General features: G+C 38.7%; 1 protein-coding gene across 6 annotated transcripts in view; it reads right to left on the reverse strand.

Annotated features, from left to right (window-relative positions):
* The window catches only part of DENND1A (DENN domain containing 1A), a 190,619-nt gene extending 184,451 nt beyond the window's left edge, over nucleotides 1-6,168 (reverse strand). For 3 of the 6 annotated variants that reach the window (XM_061352576.1, XM_061352579.1, XM_061352577.1), the window contains exon 1: nucleotides 5,995-6,167. In XM_061352576.1, coding sequence (XP_061208560.1) covers nucleotides 5,995-6,011 — 17 coding nt within the window. In that variant the 5' untranslated portion in view covers nucleotides 6,012-6,167. Of the gene's footprint in view, nucleotides 1-5,994 lie in introns of all 6 variants that reach the window. The other 3 variants (XM_061352575.1, XM_061352574.1, XM_061352580.1) reach the window with 2 other exon arrangements.
* Between the last annotated feature and the right edge of the window lie 20,486 nt (nucleotides 6,169-26,654).

Consider the following 26,654-nt stretch of genomic DNA (forward strand, 5'->3'; position numbering starts at 1 on the left):
CAAATCTTTCTGCCTTACTAGTCTGTAACAAGATATTGACAACTCAGATGAGTTGGTATGAACAGGGTGTCTAACAAACTTCTACAGAGAAAGACAGATAAGAACAATAGAAATCAAGCACACACAACCTTTAGGTCATTGTTGTGACTCGTCTGCATTTCTAGACACTAAAATATCACAGGCCTATGGTTCAAAGCTTTGCCAGAAAAATAAACCCATGCCTTTTTACATCATATTTCAGAATGCTACTCAGACAGAAAAACAACGCTTATTTCAGCTCTTAGCCACAACAGTAATTTTGATTACACGACCAACTTGCAAAAGCAAGTTCTTTTTATTTCACCTTATCTTTCAAATAAGAAAACAAATCACTTATGTGCTAAATACAGGGATTTAAAAGACAAAGGAATCCTGAATACTCTTTTCACCAAACTGAAAACAGTTGCATTGTCCAACACAGAACAAACAACACAGATTCACATTTTCATTACTGTGACCCTTGAGTTCAGTTTCATGACACCTATTTGCTCAGGACAGAAGAGAAAAAGGAAGCTGCAGTCAAGAGGATGCAAAGTCATTTTATGCATACATTACTGGAAAAATTCAGTCGCTGTATTTAGGGTGAAGACAGCTCCACCCTTTAATACCTGTCAAAATATTTCTACCTCTTTGTCAAAAAAAGGCCATGCTGAAGAATGCTGCAGATGCACAAGGTTTCACCTCATGATACTCCAGAATCTTAAATCCAGAGAGCTTCCACATACACATGAAATAAGGAAACAGGTATGATAGTCAAAAATTATACCAAATTCAGCTACAAAATGTAAATGAAGCTGGAGAAAAGAGACTTATTCTGCTACACAGTTATAAATACACCCGTAATAAAAGTTAAATGATAATGCTAAAACTTAATGAGTTTGAGATTTGAAAACAACAACAAAACATTTAGTGTACAGTTCCAGTTTTTACTAATATAACTCCAGAAGTGAAACTCTGGAATTACATTTCGTAAGGAGCATGTAAAAGCAGCAGGTGATTATATAAGGATGAATATTTTGAGTCAAATTGCTGACTCTAACAATTTTAGCTACTCCAAAATTTTTTATGAGATTAAAGAGAATCACACATTGGGCTGTAATTGTTTAGTTCCTGAAATAAAGATTTTGTAAGTCTTAACATGTGACACTTTATTCTTAGACTTTCTGGTTAAAACCACAAATGAAAATTGCATAATTGCTGCTCTAAATTTATGGCTGCTTGCACAGTGATAATATTGTCTCCTAGGTGTTAATGTAAACTATCTAACATTAGAAAATGGTTGAGGTATAATTAACTTGTGAATTTTGTTAGCCTCCTTACAGCTAAGGATGAAAATTATGACAAATCCCATATATATATATATATACATGCTAGAATTCCTACCTGAATAATCATTTAAAAAATAAAACTCATCTTACCCAGCACCTCAAACCAAATATATAAACACATCAAGGACTTCAGCCTACTCTTCAGAAAATTATTTTTAACCCTACTTTAACACCAAAAGGGTTTAAATAAAACATTTCTTAGCATGCCACAGGCCCATTTAGCAGAACTCAAGTGGCTCTAAGCCAAACCCCACACCTATTTAAACGAGAGAAAAGCTACTGTTGGTTTCAGTAGCACAGGATCATGCTCTGCAGTTTTACAGAGCATCTCTCAGGAGCAACAATGGTTCACAATTCAATGAACGTTAATTTAATTTGCCACCAGTTCCCAGCTGATTTAAATATCCATTTTTCAGATAACTATACTCATAGGTTCTGAGAAATCAAAAAATCAATAAATCAACTATTATTTTTAATTATAAAACAAACTTGCATAATTCTGTCTGTGCTACTTAAGAGTTGCTGCATATATTCTGCTTTGAATATTGAGACTCTCAGCTACATTCCTACAATCATGGTACAGGATGAGGATGAAACGATAGCCATGTAACACCAGAAATGTGTTTTTCCTTACATGCATATTGCCGTGCAGCCTTATCTTACCCTCCTTGTTTATGTTTGTATTTTTAGCACCCTGTTTGCTTAATTAAAAGTTCATAAATTTTATAATCTTCTTACAGCTAATGGATAAAATAACAAACACCTTTTTAGTATTATGTTAGAGTCTGTGTTCAATTTTTTTAGTGAAAACACTCTACAACACAGCTGGCAAGAGCACATACTGTATACCAAAAATTTCAGACAAAAAGACATCATATTTTGTATTTTAATATTCCATGACAAGCCTCCACTTATTTCTGTGAACAGTGAAATTAAAGTAACTTTGCCAAGTCAGAAACTTAGTATTAAAGGCTGCATTCAAGAAGCCAACACCTCAGCATGAGAATGAAGTCATTGTTGAATTCTGTGTATTTTATAACTTTGCAGTGGAATTAAGGTAACAAGTCACTATGAGACTTCATACAGTTCACAAATATAGCATAAACATGCATAGGAATATGTGTATTTTGCAGTCCATTTTGTTGACTATTAAACAAACCTGCATCTAATAGCACCTGTGCATTGTATTAAGACCCCAAACTACAGAAATCATCCACAGCACTATACCCTTAAACACAAACACACAAAGTTTTCTTTCCTCACAATAATCACTTAAAGACCCGTGGTCAGTCATCAAGTGAACATACAGATTTTTTTCTAAATATAAATTTAGGAAGCAGTTCTATGAGAAAATGCATTTGTGATGAATTTGTGTATAATTACTTAAAATCTCTTTGATGTAGAAGTAGCTTTAGTATCAAAGCAATGCATAAGAACTTCTATTTTACATAAAGATATGTACCATTTACAATTAAATTATTAGTTGTTACTGAACTGCAAGAGACTTTTGCAGAATAAAAATATACAACGTCCTTCTCTGAGGTTGTATGTATCAAGTACATACCTTACATATCTAAACCCTGTTTCAACTGTCAGGAATATTTTTTATCTACAAATAGGAAAATGCAATAGCACTTATGACAGAAAGTATCATTCTACTTAAAAGCTGAGGCATGAGAGAAGAGCCTGACACTGCCTGATAATTAGCTGTCTCGTAACAAGACTCTGTTGCTCAACTCTTGCAGAAAGAAATTATTAGCAGAAAGCTGTAACTGCTAATTCAATTCAGAAACTGCACCTCAAACTGTGATTCATTTCCATACATTTAAGTTATTCTGCCTGGTATTCCCTTGGTAGATAATATTACATTTCAGTATATAGCAAACGTCATGTTAAATATCTGAAGGGATTCCCAGACTAGCATGAAGGATCTCTTCTATCATCACTGAAATACAATCACCTCTGGAAAGGAACATGTCAAATTATTTCAGGATGCAATGCAACTCAGTTGAACAAACTGATATTAACATATTAAAAAAGAATCCTCCCTCTCTCTCTCATAACATCTTGAGTACTGAAGGCTACCAAGAAGCACTAGCAGCCAGGTTAACTCCATGCCTATTTTACATTACCTCACTGACACAGAGTGCCTTGCACATACCATATGACATGCTCCAACACGAAGCTTAACCCAACAGTGTCATCCAACACTCAATTTACCTTTTTGTCGCCTGCGGCTATACACAAGCCAAAAGTTTACAGGATTGCTGGCAATCTCTTGATTTCTTTCACGTCAAGTCTGATGCAGCTACTGATCATTTTCTCTAAGTGATCTTTCATTCAAATGACTCATTACTAAAACTCCATCAAAAATCTAACTGACACATATGTCCAGGTTTCATGCAGACAGTGTGTGCAAGTGATCATGTGCCAAGGAGTTTAATATCCCTCATAATTATCAATCAACAGCAACAAGCAACAGATCTGACTACTGGATTTTTGCTAGGGCTGCAACATATATTGGTGACACCACCAAAGGGGACATACCTGAGCATACCCAATCATGAAACAGTTCTCTCATTCATGCTCCACCCTGCCCCAATAAAGGGACTACTTATCAACTTGAAAACCTTTGCTGTATTAAACATCCAGCTCAGAAGAGCAGATCAGAAAAGCCTCTTACTCAGATAGGCTCACTCATTCTTTCTACATTTCAAGATTGTTTGGAAATATTGTCCTTACTCTACATGGGCACAAAGTTCTGTCCAAAGTGCAAAAAGGCAATTTATTACTTGTTGCTCAAGACAAAGTCTTGTTTAATCACACATTGGTCAAAATGTTTCCTCACAAAGTCCAAGAGGAATGAAAACTAATGTTTATGTAGGGTTATCACCTGTTTTTTTCCGGGTGACAAAGACATGTTCACACTGAAAGACTTCACACAGCAAAACTCCTGAAGTCCACTGGCTGTAACAAATACTTCTAACTGCTACATCTCCTCACTAACACCCACCTGAAGGTTTTCAGCTGAAGTGTCTCATCTGAGTGATTACATTCACATTCAGCAAAGCATATGCAAAGCCATTAAAGGTCAAATTAGCAACCAAAACCTCCAAAACGGCAAACATAGCTTGTGGATTCAGTAAGTACACAAAAGAAACTACATTTTAAGTGAGCATCAGCCTTTTAATAGCTTTAAGATAAGGTCATCATGGTATGTCATTTCAGATCACAATCTTGAAGTAACCCAAGCAATGGGGACCACTACCAAGATCTGAAAGTGCAAGTTACAGACACTGCCTGCTCTGCTGTCAAAATAGTAACACATTTCAGATTTTACCTGTAGTTCAATGTAAGCTAAGAGTTTAACTAGCTTCTCTTTCATTTACTGTAGCAACAGTTGAGAACCCATACACCAGAAAAGTGCAAAAGTTATCCCCACAGTGTCTCCTGAAGAAGGAAGGTTGCTTTCCAGAACCAACCAATCATCTCAGTGGTATCACTACAAGCACTCATTATCCACTTATGTTTTCCTAAAACGCCTGACTGGATAGACACACACGCCTATTCAGCCTGTAGGCCTGCGAACATGAAGATGTGTCATCACACTAAAGCCGCTACAAACTATGTCTCCTCCAGTCTCATATTCGAGTTAAACAAGAGGTTAAACCCCTGTGTAATCTTGAAGAATGCTGTATTGAAGAAGGAAAAGCAATTGCTCAACAGCACCTACTGAAACTGCTGCATAAAATCTAACTGGATCTCTCCACTCTATCACACCTTCCATGCACAAAGATGTCAGCACTCCCTGCTTGGTGATAGCTTTATTACACCTCTACCTGTCTCCGAGGAACTCAATTCGCCTGGAATGGCACATGAACAAACTGAGATCATTAATGTGACAATACCAAACATACTAACAGGGCTTACCAATAAATCAGCCCCCAGCTTTATGAAAATTAAAAAATACTGAGGGCATGCACCCATAGGCCCAACACATTAGTCTCTTGGACCACTTTTCTCCCCCCAGATCCCCTTGCTAACACTTTCAAGATATCATAGCTAGACTATCCATCTTTCCTTCGGCGCACTCTAGGCAAGGAGGCTTTGAACTCTCTCAACCCACCACACCCCAAAACAGAGTTCACCGATGCTGGCCACGAAGACTTTCCCACTCCAGCAGCCCCAGTCCTCCTCAAGGCCTGCACCGATAACACTCAACCTGCCCTCACAGCCTGCCCCTATCCGCTACCACACGGAGCGCTGAAGATAGGGAGAACTGGAGCGACAACAACCCAGAGTGGGGTTTGAAGGCGGGAAGCGACTTCCTCCCCGGGGGCGTGGGGACTCCCCGCCCGGGCAGCCGGGGAGTGAGGCCCTCTGCCCCGCCGCCTCCTCCCTCCCCGGCCTGCCAGCTGGCTTGGCGGGGTGAGAAGCACTTTCCCCCTTTCTTTCTCCCCCTCTTCCTCGCCCTACCCCGAGGCCTTCAGGCTGGGCCGGGGTCTCGCCCGCGCGGCCTCACACGGAGCTGGACGGAGGGCGGGGAAGTCCCCTTCTCGCTCTCCAGAGCCCTCCCGCTTTCCTGAGGGCCTGCGAGCGGGGCTGGAGAGCTCCGAGGGGCACTCACTTGATCCTGGATCCCATGGTCTCTGGGGGGCCGCATAGACCCGGGCCAGGGAGAGGCAAGGGGGAGGGGGTCGGGGCTCGGTGGGCTACGCTCTCTCCGCCGCTCACCCCCTCACTCCATCCCGCCCAGCGCCGCCGTCGCCTCAGCCGAGTCACGGCGCGGCGCAGGGGCTGCTGGGAGCTGTAGTCCGGCGGGAGCCTCGCGGGCGGGGCCAGCTGCCGGCCGGCGCCGTGGAGGCCGGCGCGCGCCCCGCCGTGTTGGCATGGCAACGCACGCTGCGCGCGCGTGCGGAAACCCTCCTGTCCTCCGTTCCCGCCTCAGGGTGCCTCAGGCGGGGGTCCTGCGGCGGGGACAGCAGAGCTCCTCAGCCGCGCTCCTCAGTCGCGCTCAGTGCCTTAAAGGCGACTAAAAGTCGGCTAAAAGCCAGCCAAGAGCCATACTCAGCAGGAGCGCCGGGAATGGGGTTGAGTGGGACACTACTCTCCCACAACCGGGCGTGGAGGGGGAGCTGCCTCTGTGACCGCCATGGAGCTGTGCGTCCCGTTTTGGGAATTAAACCGTGGCCTGGGCCAAAACGCGCCACAAGCGTGATCCAGAGCCCGCAGCTGAGGACTGGTATCCAGAGCAGATGAGGAGCAGTAATGTCCATCCTGGAAAGCCCATCCAGGTGAGCCATCCCCACAGCGACAGCAGCCAGCCTGGCAAGAACTGGAATGGAGTCCCAGGCCCATTGTATGTGTCTGGTGGCCAGGGATGAAAAAGTCAAAGAAAAGAAGGCAGAGAGAGGGGCTGTGGGGTGGTGCTCTTGCCGAGCGATGGTAGAACATTTTGCACTGTTGGTCACAGAAACCAAAGAGGCTAAAAATGCAGCAAAGGATTGCTAGGAAGAATTACAAGCCCCAGTAAGGCCATAAAGGGGACTGGAGACTTCTCACAAAGAAACAAAGGAGAGATGAAGTCCAGTCTGCTGAAAACAAAGCTTATGTTGACTCTAAAATTGCAGTGAGAGAGATTTTGAAACGTGCCATGTTGGAGTTGGGAAACAGGATCAAGAACAGGTACCCAACAATTTTATTAAACATGCTTTACAGGAAGTTTTCGGGAAGGTTTAGGCAATTTCTGGTATAATTTGACAATTAACTTTGTAGAGTTAGAGTTGGTCTGCAGTAGGGAATAAAAAGATTGGAAGTTTGGCTTAAAAAGACCTCTAAATTGAAAATCACTGTGGAAGCCAACCTCTTGGATGAAGAATCTGGTCAGCTAAAAAGATGGGAGAGAGAATATCTTATCTGAGATAACTTTTATATCCCATTTGCTCCCCAGAGAGGCTGGGTAGGAGAAATCGTATCATGCTTATTCAAGTAGCAAGTACAAAATATGGTAAACCTTTATGCAAAAAGTCCTGGAAGATTTATTCACAGTTATCAAAGAGATGTTTGGGTAGATGAGGAGTGTTTCTAGTACTCATCTGAGTACTTGAGGTGCTTCCATCACAGGCTTCCACTCATGCCCTCTGCCGCAAGAGTCCTACGTAAGCACAGACCTCAGCATTCAGTTGTGTAGCTGTACCTGTATCCAGCCCTGAATTGTCTAGATTTCCTTGGCTGACCTTAGACCTGTTACCTTGGTTTTGTGTGGCGGCCACCAGACTGTCATAAGGATCTGTTGCTGTCAGCACCCCTGCTCAGCCAGCCAGCTTGTCTGCTGGGCTGTGCCAGGTCGCTCTTTGCCCATCCTGCATTGTGATCACCCTCAGCTGCAGCTGTTCCTAGGGTTTTGCTGCTCCCTGACATTTGTTATATAAAGGTGACCCGTATCAGTGTTCCCTGTCTCATACAGAAATACCGCTATCAGTATAAAGTAGCTTTTTAACCAAAAATACTGTGTTGAGACCAGGGATATTCTTCCCCTTTAAATAAATTAGTACACTAAGGGTTATACATGTAACTATCAAATGAAGGTAAGTTAATAGAAATGTTATTTAAATGGTTACAAAAGAAAAAACAAAACTAAACAGCAAAACACCATGGTCAGTAATGAGGAAAAAAATAAAGAAGCTGGTAAATGCAATGCTGGTGCAGGGTAAAATAACTCAAGAAAGAGAAAAAAACACCACAACCCAAACATCACTCTTTTTGGAAAATGGATTGACATTAAACTTAGGAGATAAAGCAGAGACTCAAAGTTCTAGTTTTAGTCTCTTCTGTTTAGTGTGATTTTTAAAGTTTTGGGAAACTTATTAATATGAACAGATCTACTGAATATTTCATAGGGACAATGTAGTATGGAAGAATAGTAAACTGGTTTACATGTGATAGTTTTTAGACTGGACGTACTAAAGAGTAAAATGGTGATTCAAATGAGCAATTTAAACCCTCTCACAGAGCAAATGGATGATTAGGAAGTATGCATTCACCCCAACGTGGAGAAAACAAGGTGTAAACAAGAACTAGACTGAGAGGACTGAATACTCCAGTTTATCCAGTTTGCTGGATAACCTGCTAGTGGCTGATAACTAACAAATGCCAGGAAAAATGGCTTGTAAAAATAGTGTTTTGTATTTTACTTTAAATGTGCCTCAGTGAAACATCTATTTTGGAGGTGACTGATTTGCAATGAGTATATTTTGCTACTGCTAAAGGAAGAAGTTATAACAGCAACCCCATGTTGCTACCTGTTCATCAACCTGGATAATGTGCAGGTGCATACTGAAACTTTTTAGCAGGACATATTACAGTTACATAGGTTATATGATAAGCATGAGATAAGCTGAAAAACAGTATGTTAGGGTATCTTCAGAAGAGGATGCCCTATCTCAAACCCACAGCTAATAGAGAGGAATATTATTAATAAAAATTAATAGGAATGTGAATGGAAAATTGTCAGATTCTGTCCTTGCTAGAGAAGACACGCTAGTTGTCTGGCAACATGAACACTGCAAATCCAGTCTGTGGAAACTCTGTTTTAAAAGACTGCCTAATAAAAAAGTGTGAGCTTGTAAATCCGGTAATGCTGAGACACAGGAAACCAGAAAGGTAAGGAGATGATGGGTGACCAGAATTTCTTCTAGTTAAAGCATAAAACAGGCACTCAGCATGGAATTAGCATGGTACACTCTAACATTATTTTGTATTGTCCTGCATTCTGATGTAGCAGTTATTTTTCTCCTTCTTAGTAGCTGATGAAGTGCTGTGTTTTCGACTTTGGTCTGAGAACAGTGCTGGTAACACACTGATGTTTTAAGTTGTTGCTAAGTAATGTTTATATGCTGTAAAGTCAGGTACATTCCAGTATCCAGTGCATGGATACAGAACACATCTTGTACCCTCCAGGTGACAATGATAAAATAGAATTCATGCAAAATTTCGACTAACTAGAGATGGAATATTTAATTTTTCTGTGTGAAAGTGCTAAAAGATAATGGGAAAACAAAAATGTTAAACAGAATGTCGATGTCCCTGTTCAACTGCAGAAGTTTTTCTCTCTGTTCAACTGCAGAAGTTTTTCTCTCTATCTGCCTAACATTAATTTGTGTAGATTTATTTTTTTTTATTCCGCTTTTCCTGATGTATTTATGTAAAGAACCTGCTCATTAGGTATCCCAAATTACATTTTCTGCAGTTATGGCACTAATGTCTGCAGCTGGTCCAATGCTTTGGTGGTTATTGTGTAACAGTTACAAGACAGCAGAGACAGTGAAGCCCCTAAGGAAAGAGAAGGGTTTAACCACACAAGGGGGACAGCAATGCCTGCTGGCCTGTCCAGAGAGCAGTATTTTTGAATGTCTCAGAATACATGAGCTGATTAACTGTAAATCACCCTCCCAGAAGAGATGGAGCAAACAAAAGGGAAGCAGAAGGGAAACTTCAGGCAGAAGAAAATAATCCAGGAATTAAAAGATTGGTGAAAGCCTCAGGATGCTTCCAGATTGACCAGAAAGTCTTAGTTCAGTACCACAGAAATAGAGGTCATACACTGTGCACTCTAGGATGGATTTGGGTGAATGTGTCTGAACTTATATTTTAATATGTAATGCAGCCACAGCAACAAATGTGCATAAAAACACAGTTAACTCTTTCTTCCCAGTCAGTGGTAACCCTTCTGACTTCTGATACCATTGAAGCATGCTCCAGTGTGGATTTATTTAGGAAATTCTCTCCACTACATCTCAGCCCATGGAAATGGCAAGAAATAGTGCCATTTAGTAATCAATAGTTAAGCTTCACCTAAAAGGTGCATTTTCTCTAGTCTTCCTTTTATCACCAACATACCTATAGAAGCTTTGCTATTTGCCCTTGATGTCCCTGGTCAGATTTAATTCTATCAGGACTTTAGGTCTCCCAACTTCATCACTGTCTGCTCGGACAGTTTCTCTGTATTTGTCACAAGCTGCCTGTCCGTGCTTCCACCCTCTGTAGGCTTCCTTTAAAAAGCTAAATAAGCTGTAAAATACCTTCCCTTTTAAGTGTTTGAAGTGCCATACACTGAATGATCTTTTCATTCTCCATTCACAAAGAAATAACTATTCTTAGTTCTGATACCTGTGATTATAGCAATAGCTATAACTCAGGCCCATGAAATCCTTTAATATAAAGAGCCATGCTGGAGACTCATTCCCCTAAATAAAAGAGCTCAGGATGACTGACCTGAAATGACCTCTTTATGTTTATATTGAAAGGAGATCTAAATATGGCGAACATTTCCTTGTGCTACTGTCTCTCATGTGCTGCATTTTCCCACATGAGAATTTCTTATGATTACCAAAAATTGGTTAATTAGGTTTTGGGGGAAAGTAGCAAAAAGTCTGCCAGAACTCTCTGTTCTTTGTCTTTAACTGTGCAGTGATTTTTCTGTCAGAAAACCTTTTTCTCTTCAGTTACTTCCATTGTTTGAGTCACTTCCCATAGTGATCGTGACAAACACCCACGCATCAAGCTTGGCCATGAACATACATGTATGTGTGTTATCAGAGATATCAGAAAATAGACTAAAGAAAAAAATTAGAGAAGGTGAGGAAAGCTATGATGAATAACAATTTTATTAAGTATCATTCAAAAAGCCTGATTCAGTGGATTAAATAAAGAATACAACTAAACCCAGAATTTCCAGTGGAGGAAATAGCTCCACAGTGGCCCTCTGCAAGTTGCTCCTATCAAATGTGCACTTCTTCAGAGAGAACATTTAATACTGTGTCAAACAGCAGAAACAATCGCATCTTCTGAAAACACTAAGTGCCTGTCTTGGCCAACAGACATCTGAGGTTCTGCAGTGTTAATCCTAACTTTGTTTTAATACAGTTCCAACTGGGTGAAATTGGCTTTGCAGTATTTATCCTCCTCTTCCTGCCATCTACCAGAGCTAACAGAACTCTATTTTTGTTTCCCAATAATGTCTGATACATATTTCAATCTCCAAATTTTCACCCAAGCAGCTTTAAAATAACAGTAGGTGATAACAGTAGGTTACCTACTTAGTGGTTTGCTTTACTTTGTGGCTTATATGTCCCACCTTGCATCTAGCAAAGCGCCTCTTGCAGTAGCTTCTCCAAATGGCACTGCCTTCATAGTGAAAACACACTGCTTAGCTGGTTCTTGCTCTGAAGCTGCTGAAGACACTGTTTCGTCTGCCAATAATAAAGAAGCAACTGACCTAAGTTACTCTTTTCACCTTGCTGTGATGGCAGAGTGCTGACTGTACTGTTACTGCTTTATAAAGCAAAGTCAGATTTATGAGACAAAATCTATGATGGTGTGATTCCAGCCACACACACAAAAAAAAAGCCAAGTATGAAAATAGCTATTCATATCTGTTATAGCCTTTGTCACGAAAGGATAACCCTCCTGTGCTGAAAGGAATAAGATCACTGATGTAAATCAGACTGCCACATTCAAGTCCCTGTAAGTTACTAATGAGCCTGGAAGAACAACTATACTTAGGAGAAATCCAGAACAGCAAGACATAAGTTGTTGGCGCAGAGGGAATTACTTACTTTATATGATACTAAACTCTTGTATAGTAGACTTCCCAGGAAGGAAGGAAGGAACTGTTTCGAACTTGGTAGTGTTTATTATTTGAAACATTGTTTTATATTTTGTTGCACTCATTCTAGAAATAAAACCAATACAATCTTGGCATGAAGTACTGGTGTAAGCTATATGATTTTCCTCAGCTTTTCCCATCTCAGAGTTGATGTGATCTGAATTTTTTTTTCAGGTTTGTCCTTCTTGAGTTTTCAGGGGCAATTACCACAACTTTTTCATATAAAAATAAAACGTGTTTTGAGCCAGGCTTCAAATATAATCACTCCAATCACCACAGACCAAAAGAGTACTGGCAGTGTCAGCTTCACCGGCCTTCTACTGGCAATCTGTTTATCCTTTCCGCCATAGTATGGGGTAACATGATAAGTATTGATGGACCACTACTTATTAAGATATCATCAGACAACATGTTGTCATAAGCTATTATTTTTACATTGGTATTAAGAAAACATCAAATAGCACTTCTGGGATGTCAGCTGGTTGTTTTAACAATGGGAAAGTACATGCTTATATCAAAATTTAACTACATAATGTTAAAATCAAGATTTAATTCATACTGCTATGTGGAAAATTGATCAAATAGTCAAGTGACTACAATCTTCAACAGCATAACAGTGATTAAATATCAGGGGACTGAATCTTTATATTAGTGCAATTCCATACAGTTGCTGAAGCATGACATGCTAACTCACCTTTCTGGCAACAGCTAGTGCTAGACAGACAGTAGCTGTTCTGAACTTGCATGTATAAAGTGGAGTTCATGGCCCACAAATTTATTTTACTGATTTTCCTGCATTGATGTTCAGAAGACATCAGTAATGTTACCTCTGATTGACACAAGGGTAAGTTCCAGATCTGTCCATTCATGTTTGTACTCCTCTTTTGTCTGAGAAGTTCAAATAAGATGTGCCTCATGTCCAATACCTGGTTGTGGAAGAAGTCTACTCATTTTGTTAGGAATTTAGGGGTTCCTGGCCAACTGGAGGATTCTGCTTATTGTCATTGAGTAGTATCTGTTGTTTACTTGATTTTTTTGAAACATGTAGCATTATTTTGACAGACTGCAGGTTCACAATACATGAGAGCTTTCTTCCCAAACTGTAGGTATTATTTAAGAAAAGTAACAGTGCTCTTTTAGTTCTAAGATCTTACTTTGATCATTCTTTGATGCTAATGATTCCATTCCATATTGGGGGGGGAAACCAAAAACCAAACAGCAAACAAAAAGCCCCACCACAAAACAACTAAAACCACAAGCCAAAGTGCACTTCATTAAAAAGTCAATTTTATTTATGTAAGTACTGCAGCTACATAACATCAAGATGTAATGAGGTAATACCATGAGCTTCCATAATACCAACCTCTTCCACATTCAGTGGAGGAACTTTATAAACTGCAGCAGACAGCATTGCAAACCAGCAAATTTGTTCCCTTTCTGTACAATGGGGATAACATCCTGCTGGAAATGCTCTTTTGAATCTAGTTATAACTCCTTTGTGGTACCTAAATGATATGATATGGATGTCAGTCTGCTCCTATACCTCTGCCTCTGAATGAAGCCATTATTTATTGATTTGATTTGTTCTAGTCTTATAGTTAATGAAGACCAGTTTGCATTTCACCAGTGTCAGAGAAATGTTCTTGGTCCTTGTTACTAATTCCCTGTAAGTACATGCATTTTTCTAGACTTTGCAGTTAGTTCTGCTAGGATGTTAAAAAGAATGTTTTTATACATATGTTAGTTGTTTTAATCTTAGAGCTATAACAAACTAAGTCAAGAAAAGCCTCTCAAGTAATATACAGGAGTTAGTTTATAAAGTAAGTAAAGTTGAACCACTAAGTAATACTGACCACAATATAATTAACTTCAACATCCTCAGGGGAGAGATTGTACAAAAAATGAGGAAGCTAGTTAAAAAGACCCTAAAGTCAAAAGTGAGGAAATTAAAATCCTTAGACTCAGCATGGAGGCTACTTGAGCAACCATAACAGTGTAACAGAAGGCACGCATAATCCTGAACAAAAAAGGAAGCTGACAAGCGCAAATGAGACATAGGGCTACAGGAAGGTTCAAGAAGTTAGTGTAGTCAAACATGTATTTTTCTGAAGGTAGCATTTTAACTTGTGAAGTCAATAGGGATAAAATACAGTGGCTAAGATACACAGTGGAGATTAGAAGGATGACAGAGGATTTGAGGAGCAGATAGCCTGACATGAAAACAAGATTTTCTCAAGTATTAAGAAGCAGCAAGCCTTCAAGAGATTTTATAAGTCCAGTGGGCTATTTGGTAGAAAAGTAAGAAAGCTAATGAGAACACAGAGACACTGAAATGAAGGTAAATGACTTTTTTGCATTAGCATTTCTACATAGAATTGTGGGAAAACACATATACCAAGTTTCCTCCTGTTAAGTAATACAGAGGAGGTTTTGTTAAACACAGGAATTAAAAGATGTCCTGGAATAAATTCACATATTAAATAAGAACACATTCCTAGGGCTGGAAAGTACATCAATAAATTCTAAGGGGATTTAAGACATAAATTTCTGAACTAGCAACAAGAATATACAACCTGATTAAAATCAGTGTGTATACTAAAGTTGAGAGTATTTATCCTCTAAAAGGTATGAAATGTCAACACAGAGATCCATATACATCAGCAATAAGAAACAGTTAACATAAAATTGCATATCACTTAAGATTAGGATGATATGATCAGAATTCAGAAACCTGTCCTGAAAGAAGATGCTTCTCCAGCCCCCCAAAGAGTGGCTTCCAATACAGCTACAAAGCTATTTGTATGTTTTAAAATTTACTCCTTTTCCAAATAAAAGCTGTTTCTTCCCTAATAATTGAACTCAGTTCTCACCCTCCCAGTCTTAAAAAGAAACAATGAGTATAAACATTCTCGTAGATATTCTAGAGATGCAATTAATCAAGCTATTAAACACATATTTCCAGTTGATATATCAAGTTTGAATTCATTCACAGAGAAAACTTATGGGAGTAGATGTGGTACAGCTGCATAACCTGACAGAAACAGATCCTACAGACCAGTGCCTTCTCTTCCCAGTGTAAAAGCAATTGCTTGCCCAGTCCAAATGGAAGCAAATAATAGGGAATTGTTTGCAGTTCTTTTTTACTGCAACTTTAAAATAACCCATGAATACTCTGGGTTGAGATGTCATGCATAGATGTCATGAGCTCCAAAAGTTTATAAAGAAAGCTCAAACACCTAGACATTTATATTCATAATCAGAATACAGCTGATTATATTACTGGGCATGAACCATTTGAGGGATGCCTATGCTAGCACTATTTAGGATTAATCTCACCTGCAGGTTTGCAGTGGTGAAGAGCCAGAGCAGTGTGAGCAGTCTAGGCTAGCTGACTTGCTGTTAGTAGCAGAAAGAAGCAGACAAGCTGCACAACCTGTGATCTTACCCTAAAATGTGTAGGATTAATCCCTCTCTGAAATCACCTTCTTCCCTCCAATGGCTTGAGAGCTTCCTTTGCTACCTTCTGTCAGAGTTTAAGTAATAGATATTGTGCTGCTATATTAAACCACTGGTTAGCCATCAAGTTGGTGTGCATGCATTCATGCCAAAAAAAAGGAAAGATGTCTGTCGGGGGAGGGGGGGGTATATATCTGGAATTATTATTTTACATAATTGCATACAAACTATCACTATAATAGCAGAATACCTAAGGGTTAGTTTGATCTATATGTAGCATAGACCTCTCCTCTAATAAAGCTGAGAACTACTATTCCATTTTCATCCTCCTTTTTCATTTCATCATTCAGAATTGTTGACAGAATTCTAGTTTTTGACATCTTGTCCCTCTTGATTTCCCTGACCCTGTCCTTTCATGGTTCTCTTCTGTTGCATCTTTAATAATTCCTTCACTTATCCTTTATCCTGACATCACATCTCCAACTTTCTGAAGGTATTTAGCAAAGCTGTATTTTTGCTGCCTTCTCCCCCTTCCAATCAAATTTTATTTTGGTGTAATCTCATTGTCAAACACAGATTCAGCTATCATCCCTATACTGCCAACTGTCACATCCACTTATTTATTCCAAACCTGTCTCCTTCTATTCAAACTGAAATCTCATGTTGTCTTCTTGAAACATCTTCACAGATACCTAACCATCCACTGCTGTTCAGAATGGGGCTGAAGAAAATTCCTTCAGTCTTTCCTCCTTTGCAGGCTGTCCACACTACTTTCCTAATCACTATGTACATACTGCATGTCATTCAGGTTCATAAACATGTATAATTAGTGCTTCTGTTTTGAAAATATATTTTGCTTGAATAAAGTCCAAAAATGAAAGAAAATAAACCCAAAGGGTAGTTAAAATATTGAGCAAGCAGAAAGCAATGCATTGAGAATCCTGAATATTGAAGTATTCTAGCTTCAGAAAAGGTAAAGCACAAGAACAAGCAACCTTATTCTGCATGGACCCCCTGGTGTGCTTTAACTGTGACCCCAAGGAGCCACATCTAGATAGGAGAGGGAGTTCAGTTTCCAAGGCCCATTCAGTCTTAAGCTCCTCTGCAAAGTCTCCCAACATGGGGTCCAATTAGTGCCACTTGTATTGGTGAATTTTTTCTAGAGACCAGCTGAAAGCAACTGGGATATGATTCTCAGATTAACTTTACACAGGCCACTATGCAGCTTGTGACCCCCTGTATCATTTTCAAGGTAGATTTTGGCTGAAGTCAGTAATAGTTTCTGTCTAATGAAGTATCAGGTACATCCTTTTGTTAATTTTTTATCATTACCTGGCTCCTATCCTGCCAGATACTTTTCAGTCTGTTTTTTTATCACCTTATCTATAAATCAGGAATAGCAATATTTACTACTTCTCTTAAGTGCTTATATTTATATCAGTAAAAACCAGGTAATATTTAATTTCTAGAATTGCCCATCTGCCACTGAACTAGCAAAGCCCATATAAATCATTCCAAATGAGTGCCTTGAGACATGTTGAGTCCCAAGTTAACCACTATAAATTCTGGAAAGATGCAGAACAGAAACTAAATGGAAGTTCCATCAGCTAGATTTTTCATTAAAAAGAAATATTCACAGAAATCACTTTAACATGAGAAAAACAGAGGGGAAAAACTTGCCAGGAAGTCATCTGACCCTCATTCAGGCTGTGAAACCTTGTTGTCCCATGGTCATTTTCTTTTGGTATGACCTAAATACGAACTATACACAGAGAAAGAAAGAAGAAAACTGAGCTGAAATTAGCTTCCTGCTCAGAGGGCAGTGGGTCTTCTTGCCTTTTATCCATAGATAATAAAAAGTAAACTGAAAAATTTCTGTAATTTTCTGATATGCTTGAGCTAGAACACATTGACTGCTGCACTATCACTATATCCTTTGGACAGACGGCTCTTTAAGACACAGTAGAAAGCATTAGCATTGTAAAATGTTGCTTGGTTGAGTTGTGATTCCAAGAGCAAGGCAGACATCCTTTGCACTGATCAACATTTTAAGCTGAATGATAATGTTTAATAAATGGTTAAGATAGAGAGCAGTAAGATTTGTAAATAAATAAAGTTATTGATATAACACAGAGGAGGAAACAAAAATGCAAAACACGATCTTCAGTTTAGAAACTGATAACGCTGGTCAAGAAAGTACTGACATGGTTCAGTCTAACTCAACCTAAGTACCACAGAATGGAGTCTGCTGCTTGTATTTTCTATCCGCAGCTACCTGCTGTCTCAGAGCAGATGAAAACCTAGCACTCGAAAGTAGCCTTAAAAAAATTTGCTTCTTGCCATGTAAATTCATGCTTACCAGCGACTCCTCACAAATACTCCATTGGGGAAACTGAAATAATTAAGTAAACAATTTAGAAGCTGCAGTCAAAAGTGTGGATTGCTCAGCTCTGCTCACCAGGCTTCTCACATACAGGACTCCTTGCCAGCGTAACAACGTATTTGGAAATATGTGGAGTGCCCATTTCTTCCCTTGTAATAAGCTGATAAGGTTGGAAGTGGTAAATGGGGGAAAGACAATGAGTACATGAACAGCTTTTATTACTAATCCAAGCATTGTCCCTACTCTGTGGGTATAGCAGAGGACTATAATCAGTACCTTGTACCAGTGCAAAACATATTATTTAACATATATTATTTAAAATACCTTATTTAACATAACACCAACTTCACTGATCTGATGTGAAACTAATACTTCTAATAACTTTTAAAACCAAATGCTTCATAACTCTGAATTCCTGGTCTTTATTTCCCTTTTCCCCCTTTTTCTAATCTCTGACCTGCTGGTTGCTGAACAAAACAAATAATCTTTCACTGGTTCTGGCAGAGTGGTTACAGGAGTTTCTGTATACCTGTGGCATTGGCATCTTGGCTTAATCAAAGTGCAATATATAGATACATTAGTCCTGCAGACGGTGCACAATTTCCTCTTCCCCCCTTGCTTCCCCTAATAGCGGGGAGGCACTGGAGGGTTGCACAGGGCTGTGTGTTACCGCTGCCGGCAGGACCCAAGCGGACGGGGCTGTATTTAATGAGCGCGTCTTCACTGACAGATTCATTATTTGTGTTCGGTCGCTTCAAGTCAAAACTGATTAGTTACACTTACTGCAGCAAAGATTTAATGATTTTATTGTTTATCTTCAATTTATTTTGATTAACATCTCCGTTCTTTTCATTGCAAGTGCAATTAGGTGTAATATAACAGCGACTACTTTAATTTTGCTGAAATTAAGATGAATAAGTGACGGATTATGGCACTTTGTTTAACAAATAAATCATAGTTAAGAGGACTGTATTAGTAATAAATGAAAAAACAGACGATCTAATTAAAATGCATGGAGCTGATAGTTCAAGTTTCCAGAAATGTAATGAATTTTCATTTTAGAAATCAACTAGATTTAGGTGTAGTACTTATTTATTGACAATAAGATGACAGAAAGGCACATTATTTTGTAAATCATCCTAATTTCTTTTATTATGTTGGTAGAAGGAAGTATAAGCAATGAAATGAAGGTGCACATTTAAATTTTTGTAGGTGCTAAGATTATTTTGTCAGGAAACACTGCAATTAAGGTGGCTAAAAAAGAGACAGACTGAAATGAGTAAAAAACTCATTAGTTCAATTCTCCCATGTTCAGACTTCAGCATTTTCTGCAACAGATGAATACTCTCCAAGTCCCAGTCACAATTTTCCTTTAAGTTCATAAGATTCAATTCACTGCCACACAGCAGAAGCCTTGTGATATGTAAGGTGGAAGAAAGAATTAACATGAAGAAACCGGAACTCAACAAACAGTGAGCAAGTCAAGATTGCTCTATACAAGCATCCCCAAATCATGGGGCAAATAGCAGGGCAGCAAATCCTGGAGCCAGCTTACTGTGGGGGTCGTATGGGTTTAACTTCTGATTGAGGAAAACCAAGAGGAAAACGAACCCCTCAGAATCAGAAACTTTATCCCTCTGATGTTTAAAAGACCTTGTATTTGACAGGATAGCTTTGAAGATGAAGACTGACACACTCTCCGGCTACAGGCTGTTCAACACCCCACACTACTATCAGCAATGCACTTCAGTTTCCCAGAGTTCAGGAATATTAGAGAGAGGGGAGACATTTTTTAGTATATTGTGCTATATTCTTGAGGCTGCTGCGTGTTGCCCAAGCTCTCTACGGAGCCTGGGAGAGCTCGGCTCCGTTCTACACATCTCCATCACCATTCCTTCCCATCACACTGCCAGACTGGCCAGTTGCTCTCAGGTGGCCAGCATGTAAATTTGTTAGTAAAAATGTACTCTGATGTGCTTGACTATACAGACAAGGTATCTCATCTCTAAGCTAAAAGGTTGGCACTAGAAATGAGAGAGGACAAGAAGGGACTTCTCCCTTTTTTCTAATGTGCAATATTATTTTTATTTTTGTAATTTAGGAGGATTTTATTCCAGGGATTAAGGTTGGAAAGTACTAAGAGCAATATATGCTCTTTTAAGACCTTATTTTGACCTTTTTTTTCCCTCTTTGTATTAGGGATTGGGAGGAGAGGGGGGGCAAGGAGAGAAGAGAGGGAGAAACAGAGAATGCAATTACTAAGATCACAAAACCTGCAAGAGAGTACTTTGTACTTCCTAAACTTTCAATCACTCTTCTTACATGACTGTTTCTTTTTAACTGCTTTAAAACATTTTTCAGATATTCCAATTATAATAATTTTGGGTTTGTTTTTCTGCTTTAGTTAGGACTTTGTCACTACACAGTCCTTGAGATACAAGAATTTCAGTGGCGATGCAGATTTGTTCCAGCTAAGGATCTGCCTCAGCTTCAAAAAGGACTTAAAAATCATATTTGAAGACATATCTGCAGAAAATAAGATAATTAAAAAATAATTCCTGTCCTATGGGTGTAGCAGAAAAAAAAAATACTGAGCCCAGTTTCACTTGTGTAAAATAAATAAGGGCAAAGAAGAGGTAGAGGGAGGATCTTCTAAGGCCTCCTTTCTTTGTCCCTGATCAGATCTACTAATTAAAACAGGTAGCTCTTCCTAAGTGCGTAAAATCAAGTAGATAAATAAATCTGGGTATTTTTAACAAGGCAGAACATGAACTTATTTGCACATGTTTCTGTGTCACAATCCCTCCTGTAATACTACCTTTCAATATGTAATAAATAAATAGATGGTAGGTAAAGACAGAGCAAGAGGGGGATAGAGAAGATATGGTGCTAATGACCGAATCAACCTGTAAAAAGGCAGCCCCTCTCTGACTGGAGCCCCGGCCATCAGCTGAGTGTCATGTCGAAGAACCGAAAGAGCTGGGGGAGGTTGTGGAGGGGTTGGTGAGCTGGAGACTGGCAGCATCATTGGTTTGAACAGGCCGTGATTGATTTGTCACCAGAGGCCCATTTGACTGGGCGAAAAGCCCTTCTGATCTCAATCTCTCTCTGCCTCCTTACCTCTGCTGTCCCTTTTTCCTGCTCTGCATTTTGACGCTGGCACAGCAGCTGGGCAAGGGGGCTCAAGTTGGGGCTGACACAGAGCAAAAGGGTTGAAGGTCACTGCCACTGAAACTCTGTAAGGACTGACAAGGGAGAGCCAGCTCATCCTCCTTCTCACTTTCTGTCTTGCCTTTAGAACTCCAGAGGTTTACAAAGCCCCAAATACACATCCACACAAATACACCAACACACCATTCTCCGAACAGAGACACACAACCAAACCCTCTCTCTGCTTCTCTCTTTTCCTCTCTCTCTCGCACACACTCACGCGCGCACACACACACACACACACACACACACACACACACACACACGCACTCTCTCTCCCCACCCCTTCCACCTTCCTGTTATCTGTGGCTGGGAGAAACCTCTAGATCTACAAATATTAATTACAAAGGACAACGAAAGGTAAGAAGGCGTCAATTATCCAAAGGTGTCGTGATGTTATTTCAAGTCAATTGCAAATGTGCGAGGGGGAAGATTTCACCCCAGTGATTCCTGTCTGCTTGGCTGATGGGGACCGGAGCGGATTTCCTCCCAGAACTGCTGCAGCTATGCCTTAAACCACACACTTTCCAGCAGGAGCCATCAGCATGGGCCTTTCTGAATTCTCTCTTTATTTCATTCATTAAGGGCATTAGGCAAGTTGGAATTTGTATGAAAAGGATCCTATGGGAATACTGTCTCCAGGGTAGGTATTTTCATGACTTTCCACATCCTGGGGCTCTCTCTGTATCTCTTCTTTTTCTCTCTCTCTTCTGTTAGATGGAGCTTTAAAGGAGGCTGCCCTCATCTTCCAACTAATCTGGGGGAAGGGAATATTCTGAGCTGCGTATTTTGACTGAAAAAATATTTTATCTGTTTTAAAAGTGGCAGTTACTAAGAAATTGTGAGACCTTTCCTCCTTGATTTTGTTAATGGGCTTTGTTATTATCATTATTATTCTTGGCTGTATTCAGGTTTTTCTCACACAGAGTTTTAATGGCAATTGCCTTCGTTATCCAAAAAGAAAGAGATAGCAGACTGAACAACAGCAAAATCATATTAATCAAACAAAGGCAGACTTTAAATTAAATGGGCTGTTGTGTTCCCATAAAAGCAGGACAATCTCAATACTCTAGCTCATTGCACTTGGCAAAAGAACATGGCATCAGTTTTTTAACTTTAAAATAGTTTAATGAACACGAATGGCAAAATAATTTTTCTGTGTATTTAGCAGTCTATAAAGAAGAGAGAATGCTTTAACTTTGATCGCCACAATTAGTTCCCTGGGTATCTAGAGGGGAACAGGGCAGCCCTGGGAGCCTCAGTTCTTTAGATACAAAAGCATTTAGATCGCTTTAGAGCAGTTAATCCTGAGACTGGCTAGGGTCCCTTTTGTTTTCTAACTCCATTGTGGGTTTTGTTCAGTTTTTTCTATTCGCATGATTGACTGCCCAATGGATGCTAATTATCCAAATGTCGCTTCTGTCCTTTGAGTGACTTTCTATGTATTATGGGCAACTGTCATGCATTCTGTCATTCTATATCATATTACATGTATTATCATATGAAAATGGTACTCTGCATAAAGGAAGGTGTCTGAACCAGCAGATGCTGCAGATATTTAAAGGACTTGCCTAATTTGAATGGATTTTCTATAGAAAAATTGCTCAGAAAGTATATAGGGGAGAGTCAGAAATGGAAAGTTTATCAGGTAATTATTTTTGTCCTTTTGCTTTTTACATGATAATGTACAAAGCATTAACTGTCTCTGCCTCTGAAATCTGCAGCCACCTTCCTCCTCCCGAACCAGGCAACCCGTCCGTATTTATTAGAGTATGACAGCTTAAGCTAATTAAACTGATATCTGTCTAAAATAATAAGCCCAGAAAGTTAGAATAAACATTATGATTATAAGCAGAAAAGGCAGCTATACAAATGCAGCATCAATGTTATATTTTAATGATAATCTGCAAGTCCTGTATGAAAAGCACTGAATGTGGAATTACTAGCAATAATAAAGTTCTGCAAAGACATTTATCACTGTAAATATTTTTTACTTAGATCTTTATCTCTTTACATGATATTAAGAAGGCTGAGGGCTAACACAGTTGTGAACTTGCCTGTTTTTTATTTTATAAGTATGTGACCATATATTTAAAAGGATATCAAGGGAAAGGGTTTTACTGTAATTTTTCCACTAAAATAAACTTAATACACCTCAGTGTAATGTGCATGCCAACACTTAACAGGAATGCAAGATTTATAACGATAGGGCTTTTTAGATTTGCACTCTGGGGTCCATTGAATCTATAGGCACATCCAGAGTTTCCTATCCTAAAACGTTAGGATAGTGGTTTATATTTGCCATTGATATGAAATACTATGGATATATAACACTAAAATCCAAGATCTTGAGATTCATCAAATATATATGCAATAAGTTTCCATTAATGATAAAGCTAAATCATGGGAAATATGTACTTTATGAAACAACAAAAAGATACCCTGGAAAGACTTGCTCTGCTGTAGCAAGGTGCTTTGAAATTTTACAGTGATCAAATATACATGATCAAGCTGTGCTTGTTAGGGTACGAGGGGCTCCACACGGTCAATGATTATTGATCAGACTGTTAAGTATTTGTTCACGATTCTTTATATCCCAAAAGATTCAGGAAATGAACAGTGAAAAATTGCATCAGAGTCCACCTTTGTTTGAGATTGATGTATCAAAATAGAGGTTATCTTTGCCAAATCTATTGGAAAAATGCATAGTAAATTATGACATAAGGACTGCAAGCACAGAGATGAATATTCCCTTTGTTTTAATTATCTTTGTGAAACTGTAAGGGCTAATTAAAATATATAAAGACAGAGTCTTTGTAGAACATAGTGAATTATTGATAAGAGCAGATTTACACAGCAAAAATCCTAGCTTATCAGTTGACCTTTACATTTTACCTTACATTTTGCTCATGCCAGATTTTTTTTACCTGAAGTTTCAATATCAGTGACGTAAGAGAATCCATAAGGCAAAACTGGAAAATTCTGTTACTCTTACAAAATAGAAAATCTCACTGAGGTGCAGTTTACTGTCTTCTGGTGATTGAATAAATATCACCCCTCATGAGTAGTTCCAATTAAATGTTTTGGTGTTTTTTAAAATTACAACATCATTTGGCAAAACTCCCAAATTATTTGAATAATAATTGTTTCTTGAGATTTCTGCAGTATCTATTTTGCAAGTCCATCATACATATCATTTATTATTTTAAAATTACCTATAAAGTTTGTTCCATAATTTAAAACATTACACATGTTGAAGGAGAGTGCTAATGTATAATTCTTGCAGAACCAAGAGGCATACTTTATTTGAGTTCATTATGCTGTACATTACATAAATTCACAAGATCTTTCCTGAACACAGAAACCTCTCAAGATAAACTTACTACACATTAAAGAAAACTACTGAACACAAAGAATTCTTTCGGCAGATATTTGCCTCTAAGAAATGATAACATATGTCTGTGTCTGAATCTACAAATAGATAGATGGATACACACACATATGTTCACTCACACACACACACATAGCCTCATATAGTCATATATCTTATACATATTTATATAAACAAATTTACATACTGCATCTTTTGTAAACCTTAAACCCAGTAATCCGTATTTGGTGTCTCATTTACAGATGTCAGTTCCCTTAAAATTACTTCATATTTTTTCCAAATGAGAATTCCATGGAAAATAATCAGCCACACTCACGCTTCCAGAAGAAGTTTGTAAAGTATAAAACTGGCAAAATGTCAGTGATTGGCTGGAAATGCCCCTTCACCTCATTGTGTCTGACCTGCCACTTAATTCATCTCCTCTTGCCTTGGAGCGGACAGTGCTAAAGATGGGCAGCCCAGAGAGCAAAGTGTGCAGCACTCTGGAAGTTGAAAATACATTCAGCTTCTCTTATAGAATCCTTCTCCTTCACTATATTTACAAAATTTCATCATCACTTCTTCAGTTTGTATCTTACCTGATTTCTTCTTCTTGCAAATATTGCCATATTAGATTCCCTGCATCTATTTCCCTGTGCCCAGCTTTATCTCCGCTAACTCCCCAGGCGTAGCCCTGTAAAGTTTGCATCTGGTTTCCGTACCTGCCTTCTGTGTTTTGAAATCATTTTTCAGAGACAGGCGGTGGCCATTCAGGTAGTCCTGATAAGGGTTTATAGTGACAAAATATTGACTGGATTTGGTATTCACTTATGAGGGATGACGTTAGTGCCACAAAAATCCCTGTGATGTACAGGGAATAGTTAATTAATTAAAGGACCTGCTAATTGCTACTTGAGGTACTGCGTAGAGATGATGAAGAGTGCTTGGTACAAGGTTAGGTTCTCAGTTTAGAGTGAACATTTTCATTTAAAAGATTTCTTTAAAGTACATCCTAATTTTTTTAATGTTTTTTCAGGTTACTGTATCTAGTTCAGACTCAAGTGTTCAATTGAGCTTCAATTAATTATAATATATAGTCAGGGTTCTTTAGCTGGGATAGATTGATGGAGAAGCTTTGTTTCATTTGGTGCAGGTGGCACTGTTTAATAAGCACAGGAGAGAGTGAATAATGTAGTGTTTGCAAAGAGAAATAAATGCAGAATAGAGAGGTGCAATTAGATCAGCTCAGAGAAATAAAGGATAAATATTAAATGGTCAGGCATCTTGCAAATATCAAATAAAATAGTAATAAGTATCTCATTGGAAACTGCCATTTTAATTTATGAATATATAAAAGCACCTCTTTAAATCTAGTGAGCAAGTCTTCTGCCTTCATTAAGCACGTTTCAATATCTGAAAAATACCAGACCTCTAATTTTCAAGCTCCCCATACTATTTTTCTCATACTGAGGTATAAGCAGGATTCTAAGTTTAAAATATAAACACAAGGACTTAAAAAAATGAATTTCTGCATTGTGTTCTGAAATACCTTAAACTTTGATTTCTTTTCTTTAATTGGAACTATGTTCTATTGGAGAAAAATTACTCCACGGAAAATTAATCTGTGAAAACCTGTAAATCATTATCAGTAATTTCCCAGGAAATGACAGGCTGAATGTTGCCCATGCATGCACTGAAGATAAGGTAAAGTTGCACACAAGATTACCAAAGAGATTAAAAAGTAAAGCTCCTGAGGATTAAAATCTTCTTCTAATTGCACACAAATATAAACCCAAGTACATACTGCTGAAAATTACAAGTAAGAATAAAAGGAGAAATGTTATTTGACTTAAAAAAAAAAAAAAACAAGAAAGTATCTGGTAGCTAAAGGATAGTCCTGTGAGCTACTTAACAAAAGAATGTGAATGTATTAGGCATTTCAGCAACACTTTTGCATCTACAAATTTCAGCTGTAGACAGATTTTCCACAGACGATTCCCCCCTACTGCTAACCTCTTAAATATACCTATAAAATACAAAATGGTCCAAATCACCTCCAATAAAGGAAGCTTCCTTACATTAAATGCATCTAATATTTGTGTTAGAAATCCAAAGTGCTTTCTGATGTGGTTAAATTCACAAAGAAATGTGGTTGGGGAACAGAAAGGAATGTATTGAGCACATCACTCTGAATATTTGCAG

Source organism: Neopsephotus bourkii, unplaced genomic scaffold (genome assembly GCF_033783945.1).
Source record: "Neopsephotus bourkii isolate Nb327-2 ecotype Australia unplaced genomic scaffold, CSIRO-AGI_Nbou_v1 NB_659, whole genome shotgun sequence".
NCBI lineage: Eukaryota > Metazoa > Chordata > Aves > Psittaciformes > Psittacidae > Neopsephotus > Neopsephotus bourkii.